Genomic DNA, 21,517 nt, shown 5'->3' with positions numbered 1-21,517 from the left:
GTATTTCCCATCCATACTTGTTAAGTGTCACTCTCACTTGTAGAGCAGTGTGCGGCCTTGCATTATCGTTCAGAATACACCAGCTGCAAGAATGTCGGGATTTCTTTCAATATTTTTCGGACGCAAAACATTTTGCAGAAACAGCTTGTAATATACGCCTGGTATAGACGTCCCCTATGTCACTCTATTGTAGCCATCTCTCCATTCGTATCATACGCGGAGATCATCGTGAGTAAAACGTTTGATTGTTGCTAGCAGAATTTCTTCGGGCGTGAAGAGTCTGAACTGTTTTAATGTGACGACTGAAACTTCAGTTCTGGTTCAAACTCTAGTATCCAGGTTTCATCAATTGCAACAGTCGTTTGAAAAGCTGATCTCCTTCTGTCTGATAACGTTGAAGCAATTTTTCTGCGATTCTTTTGCAACATGCTTTCTGCTCTTTACTCAGATCATGCGGAACCCATCTCGTCTTAATTTTCAGCTTTTCAGTAATAATTCTGTAAAGTGAAGTGACAGATATTTTTGTCTCATATGCAATTTTCTTACATATTTTCGTCGACCCTCTCTCAAAATGTCATTCACAATAATCTCAGGAGTGTAGTCTGTTGCAGTTGATGGTCTTTTACATCTTGAGGTGTCCGCAATGATTACACGACCTTCACGGAAACGAGCTGAGCACCGAAATACAGTGCTATGATCCACTACACTATTTCGACAAACCTCCCGCAAAACATTGTAAATTTCAGTTGAATTCTTTCCACATAGAGTTTCAATGTTGATATAGGAACGCTCATCATCATGTGTAACCCAACCTTAGTCAGATTCACCACTGAATTTCTCACAACACAGCTAAGCAAACCAGAAAACACAGAAACAATCATCAAAGCCCAAACTCTGACCCACAACAAACCTAAAAGTGACTCAAACGGTCGTGCATAGGCTGTGTGCAAGACTTTTGAAATGACCCTCGTACTTATACCTGGACCCTCTCATTACCTAACGGTTTGCGTCAACACAAAGCGAAAATAAGCATTTCGGTTTTACTTTCACGTGGTGACGTGTTTGTTTTCTACGGACACAGTTCCACGTTTGCTTATCCTGAACTCCAAAATATGTTACATCATAATGACCACGTAGCACAGGATGGTGCTTGTCTCTCTCCCTTGTCTTCCTTTACGCGCATATACACTGTCGCTGAAATGCCTCTTCCATACGGACAAAAGCCCATATGAGTTTGCAACTTCGTTCAGTTCAAATAGATGAAATGATAGTTTCTAGTGACCACATGCATGGGTTTGTACGTATTTTTCCGAGAATAATTGCTTTTCAGACATATCATTTTGCAGTAAATCATAATTCTGTATTCAATTATTGTGAACCATTGTACAAAACACAAAAGATTTTGATTGAATTATAATAGGAAAATGCCGTGGTTAAGCCTTCTTAAAGTTAAACTGCGAGGGCACGGTTGCTCAGTGGTACAGCACTTACCTCTGGTGCGTGGGGTCCCGGGTACGATTTCCGATCCAGTAAGTTTACGGTGGATAACATCATGTCCATGGGGTTGTCGGGTCTCTCGCTTTCTCTCACATTCTCATCCCATTAATTCTTCTAACATCAGTCACTTGCCTTAATCATTGTCTCCCTTAGCCTAAATGGCATAAACGTGGGACGTTATACAGAAAGTTACGCTGCGCTAAGTAATACGATGTCGTATATAATTTGCAGAAGAACTATGGAATATTCTTTACACAGTATATTTACACTATTTTGTTTACAAGCATAACACACTATTTTGTTTACAAGCATAACACACTATTTTGTTTGCTAACGCGCCTGGTCCCTATAGACACCTTGATTTTCCACTACTTTGGCCCAGCCCTGACTTGGTTAACTACTACCTTGTTTTTTGTGGCCATCCAGCATAGATTTGATTTTTTTTACACTCTATTCGTTTACTCGTCATCTCACTACGGATCCAACCGTTCATGGACCCATCAGGTTCTCCGTTTCCGATCAGATACATTTCCTGTTTTCAATGGACATCTAACAGGGGTTGTTTGGTGTTTGTTCCATTATAGCTTTTATAGCATATTTCTACGTGCTCTACTTTTACTCGTAATGTTTGGGTCCTCATAAGGGAATCGGCACCTATGAATCCATAAATGCAACTCCCTTCTTAAAAGCAATTTATACATTATTTGTAGTTAATTTCGTGGTGAATGAAATACAAAATAAGTTGTGTATGTTCCCCTAAAATTGGCCAGTACGTATAAATATTGGATGATCTGAAAAATTTTGCTACCATTTAACAGAACTTAGCCTATGAATTTTCAATTCAAATTTTACAACTACTAACATCTACGTTTTATTGTCTTTTCCAACTTATATTCAGGAGAAAGAAATTAAATTAAAGAAATATATGTTTATGACGATCAAGAAACAATTATTTGTAACATACATTACAAAATTCATGAAACAGAAAAAATATTCTGTTTCCTTATTTTAAATATTTTGCTTTAATTCAGCATGTCACAGAATATAACTTGTGTCACAGATTAGTACTTTAATATTTCTCCAAGGCAGAGGGAAAAAAGGGAATTTTGAAACAGCGTTACCATCTTGTACAGCACTAAATTCTCAGCTTTTACAGAGTACCGAATATCTTGGTAAGTACTTGACTTATCGATCTCAAATAAACGTGACAATGCTCCTTATGACATACTGATTTCCTCTATGCATTTAAACCTATACTGTACTAGGGACCTTTTCCAAGTTATTGCACTATTTCCAAACTCAATTTTTCTCTCTTCTGTTGTGGCAACACTGTTTAACTGATCCTTCTAAACTTGAAGTCATTTTAAAGAGTTCTTCCCAGTATTTCATTTAATGTGCACAAATAGTTACTACTTCATTCCTTGTGTGTGTTAAAGGCGTTTAAATTTGACATATGTTTTACAATATTTCTCAAAAAGTATGCAACACTGATCTGCGAGTGTCATCTCTTTCGTCTTTGTTTTCATCGCTGATTCGAATTATGATATTAAATTTAGGTCATTCCATTTAAAAAATCAAAACTTTATATTGGGTTGGCAACACTGTTCACCTAGTGATGTTACCCAATACATGGATAGATGTCCCCCTTCCTGTAGTTGCTTTGTACAAAGTTTCGCTTCTCTCACTCTCTTAGTTCCTCTGTTATAAAGGTGGGACATTATAAATGGTGCACCCGGTATATAATGTCGCCCCTAGAAATTTGTCATCTTGGGTCCGGGACTCAATGTATACGTATATCATTTGAAGATGTAGAAAGCACTTAAAACAACTCAGGGGGCCTGTTTCTGTGTGTCTATTTTGCTGTCAGATATCCAGCAATCTTTGCGAGGAACGGGGAGTGCTGGCTCTCTTGGCCTACCAGATCGGTGACCGTGATTCTACATAATGCTTTATATCTATGCTTGTGTGTGAGCTCCCTCAGAGTTTCTTGCTACGCCACTGGGCATACTATGTATTTGTGATGAAGATTAAAAGTTTGCATTTAATTACGATTACAATTACGATGCATTTAATTAGGACTAAAGCATAACCCTTTTTATACTATTATTTACATAACCGACGTGCTTCAAAAATGCATTGAACTAGCCATTTCTGTTTTGTTCTATTTCCTTGCAGTTCGCACTCGTACGTTCTGTGTTGCTTAGTTCAAAATAGATAGAGTTGGAAATACTTGAGAATATGCCAGCTTATATCTAAAGCAAAATGTAGAGTTGCGAGGGGTGAAGAGGAGTGAGAAAGCAAGTAGTTGAGCATGCGCATTCGACAGAAAGCAGACGAAAACCCCAATGCTTGTAGTAAGCCTGGATGCCCAAGGAACATAGCGTACAAGAGGAAACAATAAATGTGCATTTGAGTGACGCGCATGCGTAGGTTCCGCTTGTCAAAGTAAAGCGAGAGAGCGCATTCAGAAGATTGCAGTGGAAATAATTGTGATAATTACAAGCAAACAATTTATATATAATGAAATACGTACTTTTTTAACAGGGAATGCCGGGCGTACTGGCGTTCCCTTATGCTACGCCGCTGATAAACAGATTACGAAACGTTGTGATTTAGGCATATCTTATAAGTAGTAAAGCGTGGGCACCCATTAAAAAAAATAAAGGTCATCACCTATGTTGTACACTATCATCATACTTACACAAAGTTAAACTATATTACATTTAGAAATATACATTGTATCTCCGTTACTATTGGCGCATTGTAGAATTTATTATCCCTTATATCCATAGTAAAATTTACCTACGAAAAGCTTCAGATTTCTTAAATGCAAGACTTGCAAGACTCTTGCATGCAAGACCAAGACCAAGACCAAGACCAAGACCAAGACCAAGGATTCCAGTGCAAGACCAAGACCAAGACTAGATGTGCAAGACCAAGACAAAGACCAAGACCACCCCGGTCTTGGTCTTGGTCTTGCATTTGCTCATCACTAGCACTGACTTGGCCTTCTTCGGAAAGAGGGATTAGGGGTGTTTCCACTGCTTGGAACTTTGTTTGGACTCTGGTTGCTAATGATGGACCAAGGTCTCGTCTAGTGTTATGAATCGAGTGCGAAAGGCATGTGGATTTGTCCGAAAGAGAGAAATTTGTCCCTTGAAGTGTTACGTCTGGTGAGCTTTTGATCAGGTATCAAAAGTTTTGAATCCCATCTCGCGGAAACCTTGCTCATTCCCAGATGGTAAGTGATAATTCGGTCCACTGTCTCAGCAATCTGCCTGGTGGTCATTCGCCAGTTATTCGTGATGATTTCATGACTGTGCCAATGTTCTCCCGAGTTAGTGCTTCCAGGATCTTCCTGATCGAGTGTCATTTTCAATGGAAGTTCTCCCCCTCTTAAATTCGGCTGATCATTTCTTTACTGTGGCATATAAAGGAGCACTATCATCTAAAGAAGCAACCATGTCGGTATGGATCTCCTGCGGCTTTAAACCTCCCTTATGGAGATATTCAATAACAGCTCTGGCCTTCAATTTCTCCATTTGGTCACACTTTGCTCACTCTTCTGTCTTTCTAGACCTGTAACAACAGAATAAAAGTCAATATTAATACCACATTTGGAACGGCGTCATAGGAAGGTTCAGTTACATGTCTAGTTCTAGTATTTCTTGGTTAGGCTTAGAATTTATGTAACAACCCTCGCATATTATATAAAGCAAATTCCTTTTGAAAAATCAAGGGATATTTAACTATAGTTGAAGAAAAAATTAAGATTCCAGTTCATTTCAAAGAAAACAATAATTTCCCATATAAATCAATGAGTGAGAAAATAAATGTAGCATAGGTATTCAACACAATAACAAGGTATCATATGAAAACCAATTGGTTGTCATGAAAATAGCAATGTTCTTGTTTAATACTCTTGTTTCTTATGTCACAAACTAATAAGACGAATGAACAATTACAAAATAGAATGAGATGAAATATTTCAGCTTAACGTCCTACGATTATGCCATTTAAGCTAAAGGAAACTGATCATCAAGGCAAGGGAATGATGATGGAAGAATCGGTGGAATGTGAATGTGGGAGGAAACGGGAGTACCCCGAGAAAACCCACCGACACGATGTTGTACGCCACAAACTTATTTGACCGGAGATCGAACCAGGGACCTTACACACTAGAAATCAACACTTTCCACTGAGCCAGAAAAAAATATAATACTTATTGAAATTATATATTTTCATTGTAAACACTTTAATAATCAAATTAATGAAATATGTTATTAAATAATGTGATATTTTACATAAGTAAAATAGTCGATTGCAGAAACAAGGATCTTTCCACCACCCTCTTTGGGTTCACGGCATCCTTAGTGTACAACGACTTCTTGATGGCGTCCGAAGTCAGTAAGATGTCAGTAATGTGTGTATACTCGTATATATAAACATTTTAAATTCATGATCAACTCTTCATGCAAAGTCTTCGTCAACGGTTGATACAGTATAAACCCAAAATCCAAATAATTGTAATAATACTTGCGATATTTCTAAGGCTAAGTGTAATTTCAGTGAACATGGAGGTTCTGTAAATCAGCCAATGGGAAACACTAGTCTAAGTGTTGGGTATCATTGTGTTTAAAATGCAGGTCAAATGTTTGTACTGTACATTGTATTGTTTATCCCAACGCCCTTGACGCACTAGTCTACAGATTGCTATGAGGTGAAACAGTGCTGGGTCTTGGTAGGTTGGGACTTGGATGAGTGACCATTGAGGAAAATCAGGTGGTATTGACAGTACAGAACTCACTCAGCGCTGTGAGATAAATTGGAGAACTATCTTAAGTAAAGAGGTAACAAACTTCAATCAAGAAAATAAACTATAACGTCGATCGGACTCTGAGTGTACTGACCACATGCCCTCAACTTCAAAAGACCATCTATTTAGCTTATAGATAGGAAATTAAATATATGCTTGTGTATTCTTCTTCAAACTGTCTACTATATGTAACAATATGTTTGAAACCTACCCACTTCACTTCCAATGATTCTATATTCTTTCTTTAAGCAATGATTTGGAGTTTTTGCCAGATTGGACTGCGAGTTGTCACAAACTGAAAACTCTTCTTGCAAGCCACAACCAGCTACAGGCGTTGCCAGAACATCTCTTCTGTAGCGAATACAGCAGTTTACAAACTCTTCAGGCAAACTACAATCAACTTGCATCACTTCCTGCAGTAATTCGTCACATTCCGTTGCAAGAGTTGCTTCTGCACAATAACAAACTCTCATCGCTACCAGCAAATTTTCTTTCTGCAGCAACAAAGTAAGTATCAACATTGATAACTAAGTTGCAATAGATGCTGTAACTGTGTTACAATACGCATTATCATGTATACTGTTGCATTTAGTAAATTAGTGAAACATTAATAAATATCTCGACTGATCCAATTTATAATACCATATACCCGCTGGTTCGGAAATGAAATAGCATCTCAAATTAAAAAAAAAAAAATCTCCTAGGTAATCAACCAGAACTTCATCAAAAGAATTTAAAAAAAATATATTGACTTGGTTTATTCGAAGCGTCACTTTTCGGTATCGCAATTACTATATGGCTTGAGGAAAATAATAAAAAAAAAAAAACAACGAAAACCAAAAAGTAATCGCGAGTGACTCTGAACCAGTGAAAAATTTACAGCAGCAGCGTACCTGAAAACCTCCCAAAAATAAAAAATGAAAGGCAAATAGTTAATATTATAGCACTCCACTCTCTCTTTCATACAATAAAAAAAAAAACTGGTTGGTGAATGCAAAAACATAGGAATTAAACAGATAAATTAAATTTTTGGGACAGTTTTAATTAGCTTCAAAAATTTTTAGATTTAAATTACAATATGCAATTAAATGTAGCCAAACAATAACAATACATAACAATTACTAATCTTTCAACGATATATATAATATCAGGAGTGAAAATCATTGTATTTAAATCAGTTTAATTTGGACTATAAAACCAAACCTTTAATGACCAATAGAGAAGTTATAAGCTTAAATTGCGAACACCTTTTCTTTGTTACAAATTTATTAAATTTAAATGTAATCGATGTGGAGAAATTTGGCTCAAAAGATTCAGTGTATACTTTAAGATTTTTTTTTAACGTGTGCATTCAACACCCAGTGACTATTTCTACTGTTTCTAAGTAATAAAAAAAATTAAATTAAGTACTTACCACTTCACATTTGGAAAATTAGAAACAGAAAAGAAGAGATTATTTTTTACCCCAAAGGCTCCAATCATCTGCTGGTTCCACAGTCTAAGACCTTGTCTTTCTTCTACTATAGTGCAACACGATTTAGCAATAAATTTAATTATTTCAGTGCTTATTAATTTTTAAACGCCCTGTATAATCTTATTGCGTTAATTTTTCAGTTAAATAATTTCCTTTAATGTCTAAATTTAACGTAATTTCTGCCTCAATTCGATCAAACTGGTACTGTAATTTATTTCCCTACTCCTCTTGAAGCACCCTATGTAGTCTCGTTAAATTTATTCAATTAGAATTTACCATTTATTAAATTAGTTTTGACCTCTTTAACCACTACTCCTAGCGAAAACTACCTAATTCAATTTACACCCACTAACGTGTTTAGGCACTCTTCTACGTATTAGCATTACCATTCCACTACGTAGTTTAATTCCAATTTTTAAAACTTAGAAGTAAGTAGAAAAATCATTTAGAAATTACATATTCTTTACAAGCTCACTTTTTTAAAAAAATAATTTTTTTCTTTTTAATCTCACTTTTAGAAATTAATCTCACTATTAATTGTTAACTTTGTTAATTTCTAGCAACAAGACGGTATAAGAGGAGTCCTAACTTAACTTTCATTAAATTGAGACAGCCTACATAGCCTAACAATTTTGCAGTATCAAACTGAAACAAACTGACGTTAAGTTACTTCTTCATACATTTTTTAAAAAAAGAAAAAACACTCCACAATCACTACATTAGTTCACGGTATTTTATATTTTATATTTTTTGCACTGACAAGGAAAGAGAAAATGTAATACGAATTTCCCGACTTTAACCAAACACTGCTGCATGTACGTAATCTTCCACTTGTTCCCCGTATCGCCTTCAAACCAAGTGATGAGGCATAGCTAGCACGAGGCAACCGAAGCCACAAAAGGGGGCGTGTCACTCACTATCTCGTCTTCCCGTGCTACGTCATTCAAACACACAGCTAACGAAAAGAAAAGGTGTTTCGCTTACAACTTCAAGCTTTTACAGAAATAAGAGCGAAAGAAAGAAAAACAAAACGAATTCCTTCCTACATATTACAATTCTTTTTTTTTTTTTAAAAAAAAAACTTTAATCAATTTCTTTCTCTGCCCTTTTTAAACAGTAAATTTACTTCACAACACCACAATTTAATATATATATATATCATAAAAATAATGTAGCGTATTGGAAATCGCTACAAACACCACTGCCCCGAAAAATATAAAAAATACTACACGGAATTTTTTATATTTCAAATTTGCATATTGGAACAATTGAAAGTCTTTCATTAGTTAGAACATTTTCTTAAATTCATTATATAACATTTTATTTCAATCGTCTTTTCGGCCGTTAAGTCTTCCTCGAGAAACATTTCACAATTATGTAACAAACCATTTAAAATTATTCCACTTTTAGATCTTCAGGCGAATTAGTAGTATTCTTCGTTCATCCTCCATGGATATGAATCAATGCCAAGCAAAGTAACATGTCTGAAATTTGGAATTCCATAGGTAGAAGTCAATATCTGGTCAGGATTTCTAATCTTCATAGCATAGGTAAAGAAACAGCTGTTTACATCAATTTTAGTACATCAACAGATTTTCCTATAATTATACAAAAACAGATTTATAATACAAATAATTACAAACAACTAATGATTAGCACCAATGAAAATGATTTATGAAAGATGAGATGATTATGGATATGAATGAATTTGAAAAATTTAACATTTCTAAAAATTCTACGTACTAATTCCAAATCTAATATCTAACCTAACAATCTAACTTAATCTAAATTAATCTCTATTCTATAGTTATCACTAATTACGTTGATGTCGTTTTGAAGGTTGAACTGCAATGAGTAAAATATTGAATCAGTTGTTCAGGCTTAACCTAGAATTCAATTTCTACGTGGAAAGAATTTCTTAACATCGGTAACATGACTACGTTTAACCTTTGATGGATCGCTTACATCTTCTAACAACAAAGAATTTGGAGTCAGAAACTTGACTATTTTAAACGGACCAACCCATTGGTACATTAACGATTTGGTAACTTTATCTTTCAACGAAGGCTTCTCATGATTTTTCACTAATACAAGGTTCCCAACGTCCAAATTTACTTCTCTTCTAGTTTGTTCAAACAATTTCCTCCTTTTCTCCCAGCTTTTTACCATATTTTCCAAGGCATTTTTCCACACGTCCTCTGAAGTTTCTCCACAAATATCAATCTCCATAACTTTCCATTTAATTTCCAAGGGGCTATTAACAATTCTTCCCAAAAATAATTCTGAAGGTACTGCACGCATACCTTCATGTTCACACATATTAAGGTTAAATTGAAGATCTCGTATTACACCACTCCACTGGTTTTGCCGTTCAGCGAAATACGATTTCATGGAGAATTTTAGCGTTTTGATGTAACGTTCCGCCACATTCGCCTCTGGGTGGTAAGGGCTAAGTTTAATGTGACGAATTCCCAAACTATACAAAAATTTTTGAAAGTAATCGGACGTAAAAACGGATGCATTATCACTTGACAGGGATTCAATGAATCCATAACGTGTGAATAAATCATATAATTTATCACTAATTATCTTAGATGACAATTTTCTCAGCCTTTCGAGCATACAAAACCTACTACAATTGTCGATCACTATTAACAAATAAGAAAATCCGTTGGAAGCCGGAAGAGGTCCTAAGCAGTCCACCATCCAGTTCGAATTAATCCTAGTAACGACACTTGAACCAAGACGACCCATTTTCTTGGAATTCGATGGTTTAGATTTCTGACACTCTGGACAAGATTTCACGTACTCCTTGACATAATCTACTATCCCAGTCCATGTAAATCGTTTCATAATCTTCTGTATCGTCTTGTATATCCCAGAATGCCCTCCTGTGAGATACTGAAGGTGATAGTACTCCACTAGGTTCCTTTGAAGGTCCTTTGGAACAATGATCTTCCACTCATTCCTTTTGGCTTTAGTTTTCTTCAACAAGAATCCACTTCTAATTTGCATATCCGCAACATTCTCACCTCCTTCGATCCTATTAATGTAATCGCTTAGCTCAGGGTCCTTACGCTGCAACTCAGTCAAAGGTTCACTCAAGAATGGTAGTTTCCAAAGGTTAACTAGAACGAAATCTTTCCTCTCGGATTTTTTTTCAAGTTTTGGTGCAACTTCAAAATTGAAACTATCATATTGTCTAGACAGAAAGTCAGCGACCTTATTTTCGTTTGTTTTTAGATGGTGGATCTTAAAAGAAAATTGAGACAACTGTTCTATTAAAGACCCATATTTTAACAACCTTTTGGAATTATTGATTATCCAACTCAAGGCTTTATTGTCTGTATAAAGGTCAAACTCTTTAAACAGATAATGTTTAAATCGGACAATGGTTTTTACTAAGCTTAAAAACTCAAGCTCATATATAGAACGATGTCTATCAGCTTCACTTAATCTCTTAGAAAAAAATCCAACTGGACGAAGTTCATTGCTATCATCTCTTTGAGAAATTACCCCTCCTAATCCTCGACTTGAGGCATCAACATGGATCACGAACCGTTTATTAAGATCTGGAACCTTTAGAACTAACTCTTCTGCAAAAAGTCTTTTAATTTCTTCGAAGGCAAACTGCTGGGCTTCACCCCACACAAACTTCTTTTTAGTTGACCTCAATTCTGAAATAGGAGCAGCTACTTCCTGAAACCCAGGAACGAAACGAGAGTAGAAAGTTAAAATTCCACAAAAACGCTGAACTCCTCTACGAGTCTTCGGTACTGGTAAATTTAGAATGGCTTCAATCCTTTTGGGGTCCATAATAATGTTCTCACCATCTACAATAAATCCAAGATATTTAATTCTTTTTCGAAAAAAGAAGGATTTCTCTGGCGAGAGCGTGAGACCATTTTCCCTAAGGCGATCAAGCACCAAAGTTATGGCTTTCATATGCTCTTCTTTCGTGCGATTTGCTATTAAAATGTCATCAAAATAAATAAATATACCATGGTCTTCTAAATCTCCAAGGACATCTTTCATACAACGAGCCAGAATACTTGACCCAAGCTTTATACCTGCAGGCAATTTCTTATATTGATAAGTTCCAATGGGTGTGACAATAGTAGTCAAGTCCCTGCTCTGTTTTTCAACCTCAATTTGGAAATAAGCTTTCCGTAAATCACAGATTGACATATAAGAACATCCCGCAAGGTTTCCCAAGCATTCTTCCATGTTTGGAGTGGGATACACATAGTCAGATAACATACTGTTAAGTTTAACGTAATTGGCAACTAATCTGTGCGAACCATCACGATTCCTAACCAAGAAACACGAGCTACCAAAATTAGAATGATCTACTTCCTCTAAAACATCTTGAGAAACAAGTTCTTTTATTACATTTTCAAATATCTGACGCTTTTCCCTGGGAATGGGAAAAGGCTTATCCTTAAAGTAACCAGATTCTCGAAGATAAAGCTTGCACTGAAAATTTTTATAACAGCCCACTCTCTCAGTCACGACATCGGGATAGGAACGCTTTAACGATTGAACAAATTCCAAAATATCCGAATCAGTCCAAAATTCACTTTCGTCCATTGAAGTTTTAACATCACTGGATTCAACCATATTCGATCTTTCGTTTTTGTCCATCGGCAATTCTTCCTCAGTGTGCTCTTCAATTACAATGTCACTGGAACTACTCATTCCTAACTGCCTTTTAAGTTCCGCAAAACGATGAGAAAACTCTTCTTCTAAGGACACAGACCACTGGTCTTCACTCCCATTCACTGGATCTATACGGTCGACACCCTTATTTCCTTGATTTACAGAGCTCTCCGTCATCCAACAAGAGTCTCGATAAGTCTCATCTAATCTAGCTGTCCCACGTGACTTCACATTCTCAAACGCTGAAGCAGAGTCCAATTCACACTGAACAGAAACATCTACTTTCTTCATACATCTATGTGAAATCCGGTTCTTATTTTCAGTTAGATAAATACACACAGGTTTCCTGTCAGCACGATCTGGTTTCTCTCCCGGTAAGTCTCTTTCTCTTCGATTAGGTTTCTCTCCTGGTATATGCTGCCTATCATTTTCAAAAAAGTCAGTCAATGATGACATTTTACGTAATATTAGATATCTATTACTGTCTCTAAAACAAATTCTATTCCTAGACACATCCAGGATAGCCCTCGTTGATTTTAAAAAAGGCGTTCCCAAAATAACATCACACGGAATCTCAGCAATTTCGAAGAGGCTTATATCAAATCGCAGTACACCAAAATTTACTTCCACAGTCACCATGCGGGGTTCAGTTCTACTAGAACACATCATGGAATTAATCGCAATTGAGTCTGTTTTCCTACAACTATATTTAGATTCATCCAACAATGAAACTAAACGAGAACTAATAAGATTTATAGTGCTTCCAGAATCTATACAACACGGTACAGTAACTCCTGCTATTATTGCTAGGACAAAGGTAGCCGAACTGTCATCCATACTTGCCGGAACCTCTAGTTTCTTATCAGTCATAGGTTTATTCAGTCTTAAACACCTTCCGTTTCCTCCCGAATTGCCATGAGTGAGAGAAGTAGGGTTTCCTTTATTATTAAATCTCCCATCGTTCGTCGAATATTTCTTATTTTTTCCAGAAAAGGTAGAAGTTACAATTTGTTTCGGATTAAAATGTTTATTATCATTTGATTTACCATAATTAACTTTTTGCTTACCAAGTTGTACATCTTTCAATTTCCCACAAATTTTTTCAACACGCGAAGTTTCAGTAGAATTTTCTGAAAGTCTGCCTTTTTTAAATAATGAACCCATATAATTATAATCTCCCTTAGTAACAAGGCAAGACCTAACATTTTTTCCTTTAAACGAAGTTAAGTTTTCATACTCTCTTTTAGAATGCTTATATCTATCGAAATTTTCTACCATACCCTTCATTTGCTGAACATTTTCTGGTATTTGATAAGAAAAACACTGAAACCTATATTCTGGGTTCATCCCATGCAATAACAGATTTACAATATCCTTTTCACTATCACTAAACCCAAGAACTTTAGCTGAGTTATAAACAGAATCAATATATTCAATTACATTCTCCGTCTGTTTCATATGACGAAATACTCTGGTAGCAATAAGGTGACCACGCACTGTCATCGATATGAATCTACCCCTAATCGTTTGCCTAAGATCTTCCCAAGACTTATTATGTGCTAATCCATCCATAATTTCAGCATATAACATTCCCGAAGTCTTGACCGACACTGAGTATAACAACATTCGCAGGGGATATTTGTAATTCACAACTAAATCATTTAATATTACCATCATGTCAAAAACCCTATAACTATCAGTTCCATCAGTTGGTTCTACCTTACTAAGTTTCGAATCAACAATAGAACTTATTTTCCCAAAGACATATTTATTAATCAAAGGATCTAGTGAATTTTCTGAAATTCCACAACAAGGTTGCGTACAAGTTATATTTTTACCCTCTCTGGCATTAAATAACAGATCACTGAATTTTTTAGAGTCTGGGATAGTTTCACCCTGAATATTCGATAAATCCTCACATTTACTTTCCTTTTTTATTTTTTCATTTATGGAACTTGTTCGCCCAACTTCCCTAACCGTATTTTCCGATTCCATGTTACGACTCAATCTTTTATCCAACCCATAATATAGATGACTAGGAACTCCCTTGACTTCAGTTTCTAAGTCCGAAATTCCCTTGTGGAAACCATACATTTCTGAGAAATTTGGCTGAGAGGTTAATCTAGGATTTACATATTTAACCGAATCGCAAAATTCATTAATAGTTTCCCTGAAATATTTTGATTGAGCTTTACGATCATTATTACTATCAGAATCCGAGTCACTTTCTTCTTTCTTACTCAAAAAATGTGATCTCAACTCATCACTGCGTAAATGAGGAGACTGTGCCTCCAAACTACTAGGCAACAAATTATCAAACTGTACAAAGTCCGTAGTAAAACGCGCTTGATTCCTATTTTCAAGTATATCATTAGCATTATGCTGAACCACTTCAACATTCCTCCGTCCAGGACTACGTTCACCACTAAGAAATTGTATTTCAGAAAACGGGTCCAATTCTAAACTCAAATAATTTGTTTCGCCAGAGTGGTCGGAAAATGCCATCTCTAATATTTTTACAATTTAAAAAAAATTCAACGAAATGCAACAGATAGTAAATTTAAGAATTATTTCTACTACTACCAATACAAATATTTCCAAATACTATCAAGCTACCCAACTTTCATTCACTCACACAACCACACAAAATATTCACAAAATACAATAAATATATCATACAAATCAAGTCGTAACAAATTTGGGTTTTATTTTCTTTATTGAATTACAATTTAGCAATCAGCCCCAATTTTCACTGATAAGGTCACTCACTTATAGAGGTTTCTTCAATTTTTAATCTATCACGGAATACCTTAAAGGGATACTTATTCAAATAATTTTCATAATACTGAATATAACACTATGATCAAATCCTGAACAACTAACATCTATTCCATTTCCATATTTATCCAAAAGCAAGTTTAAAAAAAATAATTTTAATTTCTCGTTCAATATTCTACTCATCCAGTCTATCCTTACACTAATTAACAGTAATTTTATCCATTTTGAAAATTCTAAATCAGTAATGCTTATTATTACGTTGCAACAAGGGGGACTATTATTATTACTAATTACAATAGCCCAACCTCCAAAACGTCAACAACTCACTTGGTTTGAATTTAATGTTGTTGCATTTAGTAAATTAGTGAAACATTAATAAATATCTCGACTGATCCAATTTATAATACCATATACCCGCTGGTTCGGAAATGAAATAGCATCTCAAATTAAAAAAAAAAAAATCTCCTAGGTAATCAACCAGAACTTCATCAAAAGAATTTAAAAAAAATATATTGACTTGGTTTATTCGAAGCGTCACTTTTCGGTATCGCAATTACTATATGGCTTGAGGAAAATAATAAAAAAAAAAAAACAACGAAAACCAAAAAGTAATCGCGAGTGACTCTGAACCAGTGAAAAATTTACAGCAGCAGCGTACCTGAAAACCTCCCAAAAATAAAAAATGAAAGGCAAATAGTTAATATTATAGCACTCCACTCTCTCTTTCATACAATAAAAAAAAAAACTGGTTGGTGAATGCAAAAACATAGGAATTAAACAGATAAATTAAATTTTTGGGACAGTTTTAATTAGCTTCAAAAATTTTTAGATTTAAATTACAATATGCAATTAAATGTAGCCAAACAATAACAATACATAACAATTACTAATCTTTCAACGATATATATAATATCAGGAGTGAAAATCATTGTATTTAAATCAGTTTAATTTGGACTATAAAACCAAACCTTTAATGACCAATAGAGAAGTTATAAGCTTAAATTGCGAACACCTTTTCTTTGTTACAAATTTATTAAATTTAAATGTAATCGATGTGGAGAAATTTGGCTCAAAAGATTCAGTGTATACTTTAAGATTTTTTTTTAACGTGTGCATTCAACACCCAGTGACTATTTCTACTGTTTCTAAGTAATAAAAAAAATTAAATTAAGTACTTACCACTTCACATTTGGAAAATTAGAAACAGAAAAGAAGAGATTATTTTTTACCCCAAAGGCTCCAATCATCTGCTGGTTCCACAGTCTAAGACCTTGTCTTTCTTCTACTATAGTGCAACACGATTTAGCAATAAATTTAATTATTTCAGTGCTTATTAATTTTTAAACGCCCTGTATAATCTTATTGCGTTAATTTTTCAGTTAAATAATTTCCTTTAATGTCTAAATTTAACGTAATTTCTGCCTCAATTCGATCAAACTGGTACTGTAATTTATTTCCCTACTCCTCTTGAAGCTCCCTATGTAGTCTCGTTAAATTTATTCAATTAGAATTTACCATTTATTAAATTAGTTTTGACCTCTTTAACCACTACTCCTAGCGAAAACTACCTAATTCAATTTACACCCACTAACGTGTTTAGGCACTCTTCTACGTATTAGCATTACCATTCCACTACGTAGTTTAATTCCAATTTTTAAAACTTAGAAGTAAGTAGAAAAATCATTTAGAAATTACATATTCTTTACAAGCTCACTTTTTTAAAAAAATAATTTTTTTCTTTTTAATCTCACTTTTAGAAATTAATCTCACTATTAATTGTTAACTTTGTTAATTTCTAGCAACAAGACGGTATAAGAGGAGTCCTAACTTAACTTTCATTAAATTGAGACAGCCTACATAGCCTAACAATTTTGCAGTATCAAACTGAAACAAACTGACGTTAAGTTACTTCTTCATACATTTTTTAAAAAAAGAAAAAACACTCCACAATCACTACATTAGTTCACGGTATTTTATATTTTATATTTTTTGCACTGACAAGGAAAGAGAAAATGTAATACGAATTTCCCGACTTTAACCAAACACTGCTGCATGTACGTAATCTTCCACTTGTTCCCCGTATCGCCTTCAAACCAAGTGATGAGGCATAGCTAGCACGAGGCAACCGAAGCCACAAAAGGGGGCGTGTCACTCACTATCTCGTCTTCCCGTGCTACGTCATTCAAACACACAGCTAACGAAAAGAAAAGGTGTTTCGCTTACAACTTCAAGCTTTTACAGAAATAAGAGCGAAAGAAAGAAAAACAAAACGAATTCCTTCCTACATATTACAATTCTTTTTTTTTTTTTAAAAAAAAAAACTTTAATCAATTTCTTTCTCTGCCCTTTTTAAACAGTAAATTTACTTCACAACACCACAATTTAATATATATATATATCATAAAAATAATGTAGCGTATTGGAAATCGCTACAATACCAGGGCCGTATTTACGCATGGACTAACATGAACCACAGTCGGGTGCGGAGCAACAAAGATTCTCGGACGAGCTTTTTTGTTTTCATCAAATCAACTTTTTTCACCTAATTTTACTAACTGAAACTGAAAGTTATGTATTATTTTTATTATTTTCATTTTTACTTCACTTTCAATGAGTCAGTGAAAAGTGTGATTATTCAGTTTCACTATTTAAAATTTTCAACATCGGTATTTATTAATATTGATCGAACGGTATTTTTCTAATGACCCGAGACGGCAAAAGAATTTAATAAGGCCCTGATATATATATATACAATCTCTATAGGTTTCGCACTTGATAGGTAGTATATATACTAAGTATAACTCGTACTAAAAAGTGTTAACGTGTTGAATGTTTCTGATATAAATGATTTTATATGCACATTACTGTGAGCATATTCAGCAATCTCGTGGAACGCATGTACTTTCAACAAACGATGTGATTACTTTCCTTAAATGCGTATAATGAAAAATGCCTCACATTTTTTAGATACTTTGTTAAAAATTTAAGTCATGATACCGTTATAACCTCACTGATTTCATATGAATTTACGTCTGGTCTAATATGATCCTTATGGTTATTTCCTTTAAAAAGATAACAGATATCTAGCACTAACACATCATTAATAGTTTTACACTAAAATGGTATTGTTAATATAGTGACAACAATGACCCTTAATATAATGACAATAATGCCATTGGTGTCTCAATCACATTAAATCCTGGGATATAGAAAAAAAACTTCCTAAGAGAAACAGAACTAAGCTACTTTTGCTATTCTTCCGGTATCCTATTCCAGAATTTAGTACGCTTGAGACAATCAAATATATGTTGTCAAAAAGAAACATGCAAATGGATTGCGTGAGTGTTTGTGTCGTGATATTGCTTTTTAGACATTCTACATAATTCATAGTTCTTCTGATATTCGAGACATTATAATAAGAAGAAACCAACAAATTAAGATGTAACAATTTCAAGTATATGAAAGAACAAATAATTTACAACTAGCTAATGTCGATTCAATATGAAGAATCCAGAACATAGGTAGAATCATTTATAACATGATAGATGAAAGTCATTTGATTTAAAACAAATATTAAGTAAATGTCTATGATGTCAGGTTCAATAAAATTTATTTATTTATTATGTGAAGTGGTTTTATTCGAACCTTCATTATTTACTGTAGTTTCCTTGCGAATTCAGTCAGGATGTGCTTCAATTCTAACGAGATAACCAAAACAAATGTACAAAAACTGGTGTAATATGAAAGAAGTTTCTAACTAACACGTTACACTCACTTTAATGTTTCAGATACTAAGATTTCTTCACTCTGCTCATTTATAATTCTCATATATTTCCAGTATGTTAATAAATATATCACAACATTGAACGTAGGTATTTTATAAAGCGAAGAAATCGTTCAAGAGATTTATATTAATTTATGTAATACAAATGCTCCTTATAATGTTTGTAATTGCTTCTTTCAGGATGCGAGTACTGAATCTCTCCAACAACCGGTTGTCGGGGCTACCAAATGTCCAGTCAAACGGAAGAGACCATCAGCTGGAAAAGATCTATCTGTCATCCAACTCACTCACTGACAATGCCATGCATGCTCTCGGCTGTTGCAAAAATCTCAGGGTGTTGCACGCTGCATATAATTGCATACGAACTCTCCCAGAAAGGTTAGATTAGTGTATTATTTGATTATTTTATAATGTTTAATGGTAGACAAAATGAACTTTTCATGTTTGAAACTTAAGAAGGAAATGTATTTACTGAAAAATAAGGCATTTCATGTTTACGTGCATTGCATTCTTAAAACTCAACTGAATTTTATATACCATATAATTAAAATGAATTGAACTTATAATTATACTTTTAGAAAACGTAAAAGAAGTGCAATGTTTCTTTTAAAAAGAACAAAATGTTAATAATTTAGTAATTGTAATATTTAATACCTTATGTTTAGCTATCAAACGAACTTCTGCACATATAAATAACTAAAATGACTACGATAGAGCAACATAATTTTAAGTTTCTTGTAATGTTTGTATATCGCACTTCCTAACGATTTATTTCACATATAAATTAGTACTGAGATAAATGATTTAACGTGGTTAAGTATTTTGAAACATTTATCTAAGATATAAATGTTAATTATAGTATTTTAAGATAACTAAATTTTGAATTTGTTATTTTAAAAATTCCTACGTTGAAAAAAAGCAATAAAACAGAATCAAGAACACTCACAGTGTCACAGTCACCCTAAGAATAACTTTTCGTGGACACTTACACTTAGATTTGCGGACGATATTGTACTCTAGACAGATAGCAAATTGAAACGGAATGCAACAGTTACTTGCAGCAAATTCAACATGAAGATCAACAAAAGCAAAAGAAAATTATGAGATGAGCAAGAAAAGAAAAGAAGAAAAATGAAGAGATAACAAATAATCTAGTGGAAGAGGTACAAGAATACGGTTAATTAGGCAGTAAAATAACAGGCGATAATAGACGTAAACAAGATATAAAATGCAGAATAGCTCAGACGAAGAAGATATTTTTTAAAAAAAGCTTCTAACCAGAGAGATCGACATAGAATTAAAGAAATGACATAGAACTTAAAGGACTGATGAAGGCGTATGTGTGGAATGTGAGGCATAAACTCTAGAAGAAGAGAGAAAAACCTAGAGGCCTTCGAAATGTAGTGTTATAGAGGAATGAAGTATTGGAAAGAGTATTGGAAATGATTGGAGAAAACAAGAAAATACTAAAGAATATGTCAAAAAGAAGAGATATGATGATTGGACACATTATGAGAAAGGAAGAGTCATGTTATGAGTTAGAGGGAAGGAAAAATACTTAGAGAAAGGCTGCAATTGTAATATACGGATTGTAATATAAATAATGCAAGATTAGGGAAAAAGTACATAGAAATGAAATATAGCTCAGGATAGGGCAAAGTGGAAAGCTGCATGAAACAATAATAGAAGATGTAGGGAAGAAAAAAGTACATGGAAATTAAAAGTCTGACTCAGGATAGGGAAGAGTCAGACCCGTATTTAGGTAAGTGCTATTCTGTGCTCGAGCACAGGGCGGCAAAATTTTGAATTTTTTAAGATTTACAATAAAGTAATATTTAAAACTAGTAACCCTCGGAGTCCCGCGTAAGCGCTAGAAAATATGGTAATGTGTTTAATTCGCTCTAATTACAGTACGTACTAATTAGCTAGCTTATCTGATTATTTTTAAAAAGTCATCCTCTCCCAACCCTACTCCAAGGAGTGGGGATGAACTTAAACATCATGAAAACTGATACCGTTAAACTCATCGACCTCGAAAACTATGAATTCAACACTAATAGCTGTCGTTTTCGATTACTTTTAAAATCTCGTCCCATCTCTGGGGAGTGGAGCATAGGGACCTTCGGGTCAAACACCTACTTTCGGGCAGAACACGACATCATAATCATAATTGAGAAAATTATTCCATTTGTAACTTGTAATACCTAAACTGCTACTCAACAGGAGGTGGTATGTTTGCAAAATCACGGCCTGTTTCCTTGTTTGGGACATAAGTTTGCCCGGGGGGAGGGAGGGGTTGGCAAATTATTCAGAGCACAGGGGCGCACAATATATAAATACGGACCTGGAAAAAGTTGAAAGCTGCGTGAAACAAGAATAGAAAATGTAGGGAAGAAAAAGCACATGGAAATGAAGAGTCTGGCTTAGAATGGGGAAGAGTGGAAAGCTGTGTGAAACAATAATAGAACATGTGGAGAAGAAAAAGTACATGGAAATGAAATGTCTGGCT

At 34.4% G+C, this 21,517-nt stretch overlaps 1 protein-coding gene across 2 annotated transcripts in view; it reads left to right on the top strand.

The window, feature by feature from the left end:
• The window catches only part of Phlpp (PH domain leucine-rich repeat protein phosphatase), a 380,272-nt gene that overhangs the window by 329,053 nt on the left and 29,702 nt on the right, over nucleotides 1-21,517 (top strand). For both annotated transcript variants that reach the window (XM_081740804.1, XM_081740811.1), the window contains 2 exons: nucleotides 6,563-6,820; nucleotides 19,189-19,386. In XM_081740804.1, coding sequence (XP_081596930.1) covers nucleotides 6,563-6,820; nucleotides 19,189-19,386 — 456 coding nt within the window. The remainder of the gene's footprint in view (nucleotides 1-6,562; nucleotides 6,821-19,188; nucleotides 19,387-21,517) is intronic.

Source organism: Thermobia domestica, chromosome 2 (assembly GCF_964235325.1).
Source record: "Thermobia domestica chromosome 2, izTheDome1.hap1.1, whole genome shotgun sequence".
NCBI lineage: Eukaryota > Metazoa > Arthropoda > Insecta > Zygentoma > Lepismatidae > Thermobia > Thermobia domestica.
Note: the sequence above shows the minus strand (reverse complement) of the source record. Positions and strands in the feature narration are given on the sequence as shown.